Genomic DNA, 13849 nt, shown 5'->3' with positions numbered 1-13849 from the left:
TTCCCCTTACAAGGGAGGTAGCCAAAAAACAAAGCCATAAAAATCATTCCCACCCATTCCATCCCCAATACACTCCACTCCACCCTCTACCCTCCCTCTTATCTTGGCACCTCCTGGATGACGGGTCATCCTTGTATTGTGTCCACTGCCCTGGGTCAGAAGCAGTATCGCAAGACACAGCACATCCACAGCAAGGCCACTTCATTTAATTGGCAACCCCCCCCTCTCCGTCCCCTCATGCAGAAAAGAAGAAGACATGGAGAAACCCTTACGGCTGTGTCAAATTTTTCTGACACATTCTACCTCACCCCCCATCCCCCCACCCATTCCACCTCATGCATCACAACATCATCCATATACAACAATTTTCCATTCACCCATGTCTTCTGTCCTCTTCCGTCCTTCCTCAACAGACATTCCCCTCTTCCCCAAAGCCCCTTTCACCTCATCCATCCATCTCATCTTATGTCGCCCCCTCATGTTCACTCCCTCCACATCTGCCTTCCATACCTCTTTTACTAGTCTTTCTTCACTCATTCTTTCCATGTGTCCAAACCATCCTAATACTCTTTCATCCACCCTATCTCCCAACTCTATTACCATCCCTGTTTTCCTCCTCACCTCATTTCTCACCCTATCTAGCCTAGTAACCCCTATCATACTTCTCAGGCACCTCATCTCAAACACATTCAAACTCCTTCTCTCTTCCTCTCTTTTGTTTTATGTTTCTGCCCCATACAGTGCTGTTGGCACAATCACTCCATCATACAATCTCCTCTTAGCATCCATTCCCAAATGTCTATTTCGCATTACAGTTTTTAATCCACCAAGACATTTACTCGCTTCTCTCAATCTACATTCTACCTTCACCTCCACTCCTTTTCCTGCCACATTCGCACCCAAGTATCTAAAACTATCCACTTCCTCCAGTCGCTCTCCCATAATCCTCACTTCCAGTCTGCTGCCACTTTCACCCCTTGTACATCTCATCAACTTACTTTTACCCACATTTATCTTCAACTTTCTTCTATCACACACTCTCCCAATCTCTGTCACCAACTTCCTCAATCCCTCCTCTGATCCTGCTACAAGGGCAGTGTTGTACACAAACAACAGCTGGCTCACCTCCCACTTTTCTCCATTTTCTTTAACCATCTCCAATCCCTGACCCACCACCCTTGCATTTACCTCTCGCAGCATTCCATCCATTTATAAGTTGAACAGCCAGGGCGACATAACACATCCCTGACGAAATCCCACCTTTACCTCGAACCACTCACTCTCGCCATTTCTAATCCTGACACAAGCTCTACTACTCACGTAAAAACTCCTGACAGCTCCTAAAAGCTTTCCTCCTATCCCATATATCTGCATAACCTCCCACAGTGCCTTCCTGTCTACCCTGTCATAAGCCTTTTCCAAATTCATTAAAGCCAAAAAACATCCTTACCCTTTCGTATAGCTTTCTCACATATCTGTCATACCACAAAAATCTGATCTATGCAACCTCTACCCGTCCTAAATCCACACTGTTCCTTGCCAATTACTCACTCTGTTCCTCTTCTAATTCCCTCAATCAATATCCTCCCATAAGCCTTCCCAACTACATTCAACAGATCGGTGCCATCTGCGTAGAGCTGATGGCCAGGGGTAGTTGCTGCTGTTTGGCCCCCAACTCTTGGGGTTGGGGGGTGGTCCCACGACGTAGACGTTGCAGCTCCAGGACCATGAACAAAAAACACAAAATTGGCAAAACTTTATCAATACACTTGATCACAAAACAAACACCAGCAAATTGTACAAAACACTCAACAGCATCACACTATCCAACACTAACACTACACGCTCTCACGCAGCAATAATCACAACAACAGATAATCTACCCTCAAACAGACAACAAGCAAACGCACTCATACGTCATTTCGCACAGACGAGCCATCTTACATCTCACCCTGACGACCGACGCACCATTCGACGTAAGAAAGACTTTCCCACAGACTCAGACTATACACCCTTCATAGACAGTCAGACAAAACTCATAATGCATAGTCTCAAGCACTCATCTGCCTGTGGCCCTGATAACATAAGCAACATCCACCTAAAACACATTGGACCACAAGGTATACACGCACTCACAAACATTGCAAACTACAGCTATTCACACAACACTATACCCGACATCTGGAAGCATGGTAAAATAATCACCATTCCAAAACCGAACAAAGACCCAACAATCCCAACATCGCACCGCCCAATCACACTTCTCTGCACCCCCTCTAAAGTCATTGAACGCCTAATACTTAAACTTGTCACACCATATATTCCCCTTGCTGACTCACAACACGGTTTTAGGCCACTACACTCCACAAACACTCTTCTGACAAACCTCACACAAAGAATTTTAGATGGCATCAATTCGGATAGGCCCCACCACAGAACACTTCTTATAACATTGGACATTAGTAAAGCTTTTGATGCTATCCCCCGCCACAACCTAACAAATAAAATATATAACACAGACATGCACAATAACACCAAAAGATGGCTGGCCAATTATCTGGCAGGCAGGAATGCTCATGTGTCATATAATGGCCAATCATCGCACATCAGAAACATTAAGAACGGAGTACCACAGGGCTCAGTTCTATCCCCCACATTATTTAATCTATACATGCATGACTTACCCACGCCAGACACCTCAGAAATACAAATCTCTTCCTACGCAGACGACATAACAATCACATGCACACATCGTAACACAGACAAAGCTGCAGAAATAATCCAGCCATACCTTGACACACTCAACACATGGTTCATCACAAACAGACTCAAAATAGCTCCATCCAAATCTACAGCAACACTTCTCACCAACTGGACAAAAGAACACAAATACATACCTCATCTCTACATCAACAACACTCTAATACCACACACAAACACACCGAAAATTCTTGGTGTAACATACGATACATCCATGTCTTTCAAACAACACCTCACAAACATAAAAAACAAATGCACACCTAGACTTAACGCACTCAAGTCAAGGACCACCTCGACATGAGAGGCACACAAACACTTGCTGCAGCCACCACAAACACATCACACCCACTACACTACATAGCAGAACACCCACACACACCAAGAAACATTAAAACTACACCCATAGACCTTTATTACACACAGATACTCTCTTCTCTTCCTCCACAACCACCAAATACCAGCCTCCGGAAACATATTCATAATCATATCACTCACCGCTCCATTAACACACTGAAAGACAACACACTGCTACATGCCAGACCCCCTGATATCCACCCTTCTGAATCCTCTCTCCCACGTAAGGACAGAGTCCACTTGGCCAGACTGCGATGCGGTCACCACCCAGCACTTCTAAGCTACCAGAAGAGGCTGGACGACCGTGTTGTGAACAGCTGCCCAGAATGTAACACTTCACCCCATACCATACAACACATAATGGAAGACTGCATTATACACAATCATGCACGCAAACAACACAACATACACTCTATAAAGGATTTGTGGGAAAACCCAGTTTCGGCTGTGGCCTTCCTTGGGGAGACGGGACTGCTCGGACAGACAGTCTAGGGAACGACAACAACAACAACTACATTCAACAAACTGATCCCTCTGAATCTACTACACTTACACTTGTCCCCTTTTCCCTTGTAGAGTGGAACTATACAGGCACTCCTCCAGTCCTCCGGCACTCTACCCTCTCTCCAACAAACATTGAATAACCTCACCATCCAGTCCACCATCACTGTACCTCCTTTTTTTTTTTAGATATTCTGCATGGCATCCATCCAGACCAGGTGCCTCACCTGCTCTCATCATCATAACAACTGCCTTCACTTCATCCTTCCTTATTTCTCCTCCATTTTCCTCACTCATTATGGTCATTTTCTTAGCACTTCCCACTGCAACTATCTTTCCCTCCCTATTCTCGTTCACATTTAGCAACTCCTTAAAATACTCTGCCCATCTTCCCCTTACCGCCTTCTCTTCCATTATCATCTCACCATCTGCACCTTTTACCTTTTCTTCTCTACTTAATTCACCTCCTCTTCCTCTCTTAATTTCTTTCCAAAACATCTTTTTATTACTTTCAATAATTTGTCAGACTCTTACCTCATTTCACATCTGCTCTCCTCTTTGCCTCCCTTATATCATGCTTTACTTCTCTTTTCTTTTCTTTGTCCTATTTTGTAACCAATCTGTGAAAGCTCGCTTCTTCTTCTCTACAACCTTCTTAATTTCCACATCCCACCATCCACTACCCTTCCTTCTATTTCCTCCTGTCCTTCTTGTTCCACACACCCTCTTTGCACACCTTGTGACTCCTTCCTTGAACCATCCCCATTCCTCCTCCACTCCTAGCTCTACTCTATCCTTCACTCCCTCCCACTCCTCTCTCAGCTTCTTCTTGTACTCTTTCTCCTTTTCCTTTTCATTCAAAGAGTTCATTCTAAGCACCTCCCTACCTTTTGTCCTTTTCTGCTTTCTACATATTGCGACACTGCTTCTGACCCAGGGCAGTGGACAAGGTGCAGGGATGACCCATCATCCAGGAGGTGCTAAGATAAGAGGGAGGGTGGAGGGGTGTGGAGTGTATTGAGGGATGGAATGGGTGGGAATGATTTTATGCCTTTTCCTTTTTGGCTACCTCCCTTGTAAGGGGGAGAAGGCCTTGGCATATGTATGTATGTATGTACATCTATCCTCCACTCTCAACTTACCTTCCACCAAGAAATGATCTGTTATTCCCCCACTCTCTCCCCTTAGAACATGTACATCCTTAACTCTTCTTATTATACTCCTATCTACCAGTACATAGTCCATTAACACTCTATCTACCATCCTTCAATCCACCACCCTCTCCCATTTGTACTTATTCTTGACTTTTTCTGAAACACTGTATTTGCTATCATCAACTCTCGTTCTAAACATATCTCCACCATCAACTCTCCACTACGATTCTTTTCTGGAACTTCACTTTCCCAACCACTCCGTCAATTTGTTCATTTCCTACCCTAGCATTAAGGGGTCCAATACTACTACATTGACATTCCTCCCTAATCCCTCTATGCACTCATTTAAATCAATCTAAAAAGCTTCCCTTTCTCCCTCTTCTCACTACCAGGCCCATATGCACTTACAAAACCCCACATATCCTTTCCTGGTTTCACCCTCATCCACATTATCCTTGAAGAAACCTCCTTTCACTCCAATACACATTTACATATCTCTTCACTTACTAGTATAGCCACCCCTTCTCTCCCTTGCCCTCTTCACTCCTGAGAACCCCCCAACTACACTCCCAATCTCACACCCGCCCTTCCCTCTCAACTTAGTTTCACTCAAAGCAAACACATCCATCTTTCTTTTCACAAACATACTACCTAACTCTTCCCTTTTACTCGCATCTGTACCACATCCATGCACATTAAAAGACCCAAATCATAGGATGCTGGTTGGAAAGCTCCTAGACCCTCTTATGCCTTTACTTTTTTTTAGGCAACAAGGAGAAGGATGCATGGTCCCAATCCCCGTCCCATTTTTTTCACCTCTTACGATCCAAGTGGGAAAACTTGGTGGCAGCATTCTTTTCCCCCCACCTAAAACAAAGGCATAAAATCCACTCCCACCCATACCATCCCCACATACTCCACTCCCATTCACCCACCTCCCTCATATCTTGGCTCCTCCTGGATTACAGGTCATCCTTGCTTCTGACCCACTGCCGTGAGTCAGAAGCAGTGTTGCAAGACAGTACATCCACAGCAAGGCCGCTTCATTAAATCGGCGACACCATTCTCTGTCTCCTTATGTAGAAATGGAGAAGACAGGGAGAAATCACTTTGGGCTGCATCAATTTATTTTTCACACATACTCCTTCACCCCCATCCCCCACCCACCCCACCTACCCCACCTCATGCATCACAACATCATCATCCATACAGATATATAAATGAAAAAGTAAAGGATAAACATGAAATAGTGAAATTGAGTGAAGGAGATAAAGAATATATAAATGACACAGAAATGGCAGAAGTTATGATCAGACATTTCAGGTCTGTTTTTTACATTTGAGAGCTCACAATTTTGGGAAGATGGACAAAATGAAAGAAATAAAGGTAATACAGAAAGAAATAAGAGACCAAATAAAAAACCTAGATGTCAGGAAATCGCATGAACCAGATGGAATTGCAAATTCAAAACTGAAAGCGTGTATAAACGAACTGATGGACAAATTATAGAAGATAATAGACTTTTTACTCAAAGAAGGAAAGATACTGCAACATTGGAAAGATGCAAATAGACATACATATACCAGAGGCTTTTTCACCCTTACAAGGGAGGTAGCCAAAAAACAAAGGCATAAAAACCACTCCCACCCATTCCATCCCTAATACACTCCACTCCTCTTCACCCTCTACCCTCCCTCTTATCTTGGCACCTCCTGAATGATGGTATATGTATGTATGTATGTATGTATAAAAGCCCAAAAAACATCCTTACCTTGTCCTAGAGCTTTCTCACATATCTGTCTTACCACAAAAATCTGATCCACACAATCTCTATCTGTCCTAAACTCACACTGTTCCTCTCCAAATACTCCTTCAGTTCCTCTCCAAATCCTCTTAATCAAGACCCTGCCATAAGCCTTCCCAGGTACACTTAACAAACTGATCCCTCTGAAACTACTACACTCATACTTTTCCTTTTTTTCCAGTCCTCCAGCACTCTCCCCTCACTTAAACAAACATTAAATAACCTCACCTGCCAGTCCACCATGACTGTGCCATACCTGCTCTCATCCTCTATCAAGTGCCCTCACCTCATCTTTCCTTATTTCTCCATTTTCCTCTCTTAATTTCTTTCCAAATTATCTTTTTATTTTTAAAATTTCTGTCATACTCTTACCCCATTTCACATCTGCTCTCCTCTTTGCCTATTTTATCTTATGCTTTACTTCTCTTTTCTTTGTACCTCTCATTTGATTCTCCCATCTTTTTTTTGTAATCAATCTGTGAATGCTTGCTTCTCTTCTACAACCTTCTTTGCTTCCTCGTCCCACCACTCACTACCCTTCCTTGTATTTCCTCCCATCCTCCTTGTTCCACACCATCTTTGCACACCTTGTGATTCCCTCCTTGAACCATCCCCATTCCTCCACTCCTAGTTCTACTTTATCCTTCACTCCTACTCCTCTCTTAGCTTTTCCCTGTACTTGTCCTTTTCTCTCTCATTTAAGCATTTCACTTTAGGCACCTCCCTACCTTGTGCCCTTTACCTCTTTCTCCATTTATCTTCTATTCTCAACTTACCTTCCACCAAAAAGTGATCAGATATTCCCCACTCTCTCCCCTCAGAACATGTACATCCTTAACTCTTCGTATTATTTTCCAGGTTACCACCATATAGTCCATTAATACTCTACCACCCTTCCATCCACCACCCTCTCCCATGTGTACTTATTCTTGACTTTCTTCCTAAACATTGCATTTGCTATCATAAACTCTCTAGACATATCACCATAAACTCTCCATTACAGTGGAACTTCACACTTCCCAACCATTCCGTCTATTGGTTAATTTCCTACCCTAGCATTAAGGTCTCTCAATACCACTACATTGACATTTCTCCCTAATCCCTTAATGCACTCATTTAAATCCTCTACACTCTTCTCACCACCAGGTCCAAATGCACTTACAAAACCCCACATCTCCCTTCCCAGTTTCACCTTCATCCACATTATCTTTGAACAAAATTCCACTCCACTACACACTTACCTATCTCTTTACTTACTAGAATAGCCACCCCTTCTCTCCCTTGTCCTCTCTTCAATCCTGAGATCCTCCCAACTACATTCCCAAACTCAACTCACCCCTCCTTAGTAATGATTATTTATTTTATTTACTTTGTCATTGTTGTACTACTTGTAGGTAAGTGGTAGTTTTCTCTACTTGTGTATATATATATATATATATATATATATATATATATATGATGGGAAGTATTGATCTTTTGATAATAGGATTATTATAATGTTGAGCATTGTAAGAATTAATGCATTCATATTTGCTCAGCATAAATCTTCACAAATAAATGTGCTATGCTAATCTGTGAATTTTTGTTTCTTTTCTAAGGTTTGTTGGTCATTTGTTAAAGTTGTTGGTTTGTTCCAATGAGAAGTTTGGTGCACAAATTCAGAAGCATGTTAAGGAGTTAGTTGGCCATGAAATGTCACCCCTCCTCTACCCAATCCTCTTTGATCAGATCAAAGTTATTGTTGACAAATTCTTTGATCAGCAGGGACAGGTAAATTGTCACATTTGATTTTGCCATGTTTTTTTCAATTTAGTGAGGTATGTCCAGTTGTATCTTCTGTTTATTGTAAAAAGATCTAATGAGTAGTTAGTGTTAAATGATATATTTTGTGGATAGGTTGGTGTAAGATCAAGATAAACTTTACAGTGCTTCTCATTTGACATATTTTTGATAAATTAATTTACTAAGGCTCATTTCACACATATCTAATTTTCACCATGCACCATCCACAACACAGTGTTGTGCTCTCAAATAACCATGGGTATCTATGGATATGAAAACACATGGTTGTGGTTGCAGTGTATGAAAACATACATTGACACCCATGGTTATTAGAGAGGATGATGTTGTGTTGTGGATGGTGTACAATATAATGTCAATATGTGTGAAATGAGCTTGTCTTCCACTGAAGTAATAATATGCATATATATATATTTTTTTTCTTCTGTATGTACAGGTCATGGTGAGTGAAATCAGTACTCAACTCATAGAACATATCATCTTCATCATGAAAAATGTATTGGAAAACAAAACTGATCATCCTGCAGAACACTTGGGAGTTACATCCATAGAGCCAATGATGCTTGCTATTGTCAGGTGAATAACATATGGACTCAACTGTGTGATTACTTACAAGTTGGATTTATTTATTTGTTGTAAGTCTACGCATAATGTGATGACCCTTCATCCACAAAGAGCTAAGATAAGAGGAAAACAATTGGTGATGGATGGAAATGGAATGGGCAGGGGTGGGTGCATGCCTTGACTGGCTATTTCCCATAAAAGGGTGAAGAACCCCTAAATATATAGATATACATAGTAATTAATCTATTCATAAAGGAATGATGATGCTTTAGTACTCCTGTCCCTCCTTTGTGCTGTTCCCTTGAACCAGTCCTTATCACCTCTATGATTATTACTTCATGATCCCACTGTGTTGGGGGAGGGGGGAGGAGAATTTTCCTGTTTTATTCTCATGTATGTTGTACAAGATGACTAAATGTGATGTAGTGAGGGGACAAGTAAAGGGGCTCTTCTCTGCATTATTATGCTCTGAAGAGGGCTTGGGAGAACTCAACCAGAATCCTAGTAAGTGGTTCATTGTGCATGGATGTGTTTCATACATATACATACACATACCAAAGGCCTTTTTCCCCCATATAAGGAAGGTAGCCAAAAAACATACATATACCCATAACTTTTCCCTCCTTACAAGGGAGGGAGCCAAAAACAAAGGCATAAATCCAAACCACAGATCCAAACTACACTTCTTTTACTAATCTTTCTTCACTCATTCTTTCCATGTGTCCAAACCATCCCAATACTCTTTCATCAACCCTATCTCCCAGCTCCCTTTCCACCCCTGTTCTCCTCCTCACCTCCTCATTTCTCACTCTATCTAGCCTAGTAACCCCTATCATACTTCTCAGACACCTCATCTCAAACACATTCAAACTCCTTCTCTCTTCCTCTCTCATGTTCCATGTTTCTGCACTGTACATTGCTGTTGGCACAATCACTCCTTCATATAACCTCCTCTTAGCATCCATTCCCAGATGTCTATTTCTCATTACACTTTTTAATCCACCAAGGCATTTACTTGCTTCTCTCAATCTATATTCTACCTCCACCCCCACTCCTCCCTTTCCTGCCACATTCGCACCCAAGTATCAAACTATCCACTTCCTCCAGTTTCTTACCCTTAATGCTCATTTCCAGCCTGCTGTCACTCTCCCCTTGTACATCTCATCACCTTACTTTTACCCACATTTATCTTTAGCTTCCTTCTTTCACACACCTTCTCAAACTCTGTCACTAACTTCCCCACTCCCTCTTCTGATCCTGCAACAAGCGCAGTGTCGTCAGCAAACAACAGCTGGCTCACCTCCCACTCTTCTCCATTTCCTTTAATCATCTCCAACCCCTGACCCACTACCCTTACATTCACCTCTCACACCACCCCATCCATGTAAAGATTGAACAGCCAGGGTGACATAACACACCCCTGACATACAAAAAGCAACAACAAAACTGGCACCAACTCTTTCCAAAATGACATATGAGCAAAGACTGTCCAAATTAAAATTACCAACTCTGGAACAAAGAAGGGAAAGAGGAGATACTATCTATAGAATAATGAAAGGAATGGAGATCTTAGATAAGACTGATTTATTGAAATGGGACAATGGAAAAACAAGAGGACATGAAAGGAAACTAAAAAAAGATAGTTACAGAAAAGATCTGAAAAAAAAAACAGCTTCCCACAAAGAGTGATAGTTACTTGGGACAAATTAGACATGGAAACAGTGTGTGCAAACACTATTCAAGATTTTAAGAAAAAACTTGATGCTGAAAGATACAAAGACGGGTCACCACAAGCATAACTCCCTGTATAATACAACCAGGTAAATACATCTTCCTTTCCATTCTCACCTTTATCCACACTAACCTTGAAAAAAACCTCCTTCCACACCATCACACGCTTACCTATATCCTTACTTACTGGTATAGCCACCCCCTCTTTCCCTCCTCTTTCCACTCCTGACACCCTCCCAACTACACCCCCAAACTCAAACTTGACTTTCCTTTTCAACTCGTTTCACTCAATGCCAACACATCCATCTCAAAAACATATTGCCTATCTCTTCCCTTTTACTCTCATCTGTGCCAAATCCATGCACATTGAAAGACCCAAACCTTAGGTTTCTTGTTGGAAAACTTCTCCCATACTTTTTTTTTTTTTCCCCACAACCCAAGTGGGTGCACTTTTTTTAATTCAAAAATTGTGATTGAATACTCTGTGGTTTTAGTTTGGTTTGGGTTAGTAAAACAGGTGGTTTGGTATTGAAAAAAATATATACAAACACATTGCTCTTATCCAAGATATCTTTACCATGTGTACTTTGAAAATCATAGTTCATTTTAACCACTTTGGTACGATGACACCCACATAGGCATCTTGAGGTGTGAGTGGGTACACAAGGATGCCTGCATTGGTGTTTTGATTATACTATATCTGCCAACAGCACTGTATGGGGCAGAAACATGGAACATAAGAGGGGAAGAGAGAAGGAGTTTGAATATGTTTAGATGTGTCTGAGAAGTATGATGGGGGTCATTAGGCTAGATAGAGTGAGAAATGAGGAGGTGAGGAGGAGAACAGGGGTGGAAAGGGAGCTGTGAGATAGGGTTGATGAAAAAGTATTTGGATGGTTTGGACACATGGAAAGAATGAGTGACTGGTAAAAGAGGAGGTATGGAAGGCAGATGTGGAGGGAGTGAACATGAGGGGACGTCCTAGGATGAGGTGGATGGATGGGGTAAAGGGGGCTTTGGGGAAGACGGGAATGTCTGTTGAGGAAGGACGGGAGAGGACAGAAGACAGGGGTGAATGGAGAATGGTTGTATATGGATGATGTGTGAGCAAAATTTGACGCAGCCCGAAGGGATTTCTCCCCGTCTTATCCTTTTATGCAATGGGGAGACGGAGAGGGGGGTCGCCGATTTAATGAAGCGGCCTTGCTGTGGATGTGCTGTGACTTGCGACACTGCCTCTGACCCAGGGCAGTGGACAAGATGCAGGGATGACCCATCATCCAGGAGGTGCTAAGATGGGAGGGAGGGTGGAGGGGAGTGGAGTGTATTCAGGGATGGAATGGGTGGGAATGATTTTATGCCTTTTTCTTTTTGGGTACCTCCCTTGTAAGGGGGAAAAAGCCTTGGTATATGTATGTATGTATGTATGTATATATATTTTTTGTAGTTGTATATGAGTTATCCCCAGATTCTGTGAACTGGTTTGATCACATATTCTGTGTTTATTATTGCATACATATACCAAGGGCTTTTTTACCCCTTACAAGGGAGGTACCCAAAAAAGCAAAGGCATAAAACCACTCCCACCCATTCCATCCCTAATCACACTCCAACCCCCTTCACCCTCTTACCTCCCTCTTATCATGGCACCTCCTGGATGGCAGATCATCAGAGTAAAAGAGAATGAGTAATACAACAGTGACTATATTTTATAATGCATGTAGTGTGATGCAAATTACATATGGCACCCAATGCTATGTGTGAGAATTTAAGTCATACTGAAGTGGTTAATGTTAATAATATTCCACATTTGGCAGTGATATCAAGTTCAGAGAATTTTAGGAGAATATGTGTTCCATATGATAGAAATTATAATTTTTATGTTGCAGATATGTTAGACATCTGGATACGACAGTGCACACATTACACATCAAAACAAAGTTGTGTCAATTGGTTGAAGTTATGATGCAGAGAAGGGATGATCTTGCCTTTCGGCAGGAAATGAAATTTCGGAACAAGATGGTTGACTACCTCACAGACTGGGTTATGGGTAATTCTCATCAGATTGCTCCTTCTGGGAATATTGATGTTGCTTCTGCATCAGGGTAAGTGGAGTTGAATTGTGGAGTAAGAGTAATAGAAGCATGTTAATGTCTGGGTGGATAGAAAAGCAGGCTTGGGTGTTCTTTACTGTTACTTTGTATTTACTGTGTTGGGTTATTATTGTCAGGCCATCTGCAATTGAGAACATTGGTGTTTAGTTCTAAAGTTGGAAGATCACTTATGAAAAGATTGAATAGTAAAAGTCAAATTATTGCATCCTGAGGGGCTCAATTGGATATCCTTTTTGTTCCAGAGATTTGGTTGTTTTGATTTATTGACTCTGCATTGTTTTCCTGTTATGAAATTTGTTAACCAGAATGCTGTAGTCATATCAAGTCTTTCTCTTTGATCTTTCAATGCTGGCAGAGCTAGTTCTTTTAGTCATATATAGTTTATCGGACAGGCTGGGAATTGGTAAGTTTGCTGCCCTATGTATTCTCTTGGTCTTACTTATATCCTTCCTTCTATATGAGGACTCTACCACTGATAGATATTCTAATTTTGGAGGGATGGTGTCTATGAGGTTTCATCCTAGAAGGTAAAAGCCACTATTATTGCTCTCAGTAAGTTGTAGGTTTCACCAACAACCTTGTTTATATGTTTGTCAGGGGGGATATCTTTTGTGATAATCACTCCCATGTCTTTTTCAGATCCTCCTTTCTTAACTTTCTTAACTTCTTTTTCACCAATTTTATATCTTCCAGATATCACTTTTTTTTTTTTTTTCTTCTCCCTCCAAACTCCATTATGCTACATTTTTCTGTGTTGAATTTCACTTCCCATTTCTGACTCCATTCCCAAACCCTCTTTAGATCTCTCTGTAATGATTTGCAGTTCATTTCAGTACTCACTTTATTCAACAGTGTTGCATCATCTATAAAGAAGCTCGTATAATATTCCACTCCCTCGTCCATGTCACTCGCATAAATGGCAAACATTATTGGAGCCAGCACTGATCCTTGTAGGACTCCACTAATTACATCTTCCCAAATAGAAGTCCTGTCTCTGAGCACTGCCCTCATTTTTCTTTTATATAAAAAGTCCTCCATCCACTTCATTAGTTTACCTTGTATCTCTC

The 13849-nt window shown here is 41.6% G+C and overlaps 1 protein-coding gene across 1 annotated transcript in view; it reads left to right on the top strand.

Annotated features, from left to right (window-relative positions):
- LOC143023144 (neurofibromin-like) overlaps positions 1-13849 on the top strand; it is a 375045-nt gene that overhangs the window by 130812 nt on the left and 230384 nt on the right. The window contains exons 19-21 of the mRNA XM_076181656.1: positions 8172-8343; positions 8810-8949; positions 12558-12773. Coding sequence (XP_076037771.1) covers positions 8172-8343; positions 8810-8949; positions 12558-12773 — 528 coding nt within the window. The remainder of the gene's footprint in view (positions 1-8171; positions 8344-8809; positions 8950-12557; positions 12774-13849) is intronic.

This window comes from Oratosquilla oratoria, unplaced genomic scaffold, assembly GCF_046742065.1.
Source record: "Oratosquilla oratoria isolate Oo_2021 unplaced genomic scaffold, ASM4674206v1 SCAFFOLD45, whole genome shotgun sequence".
Classification (NCBI taxonomy): Eukaryota; Metazoa; Arthropoda; class Malacostraca; order Stomatopoda; family Squillidae; genus Oratosquilla; species Oratosquilla oratoria.
Note: the sequence above shows the minus strand (reverse complement) of the source record. Positions and strands in the feature narration are given on the sequence as shown.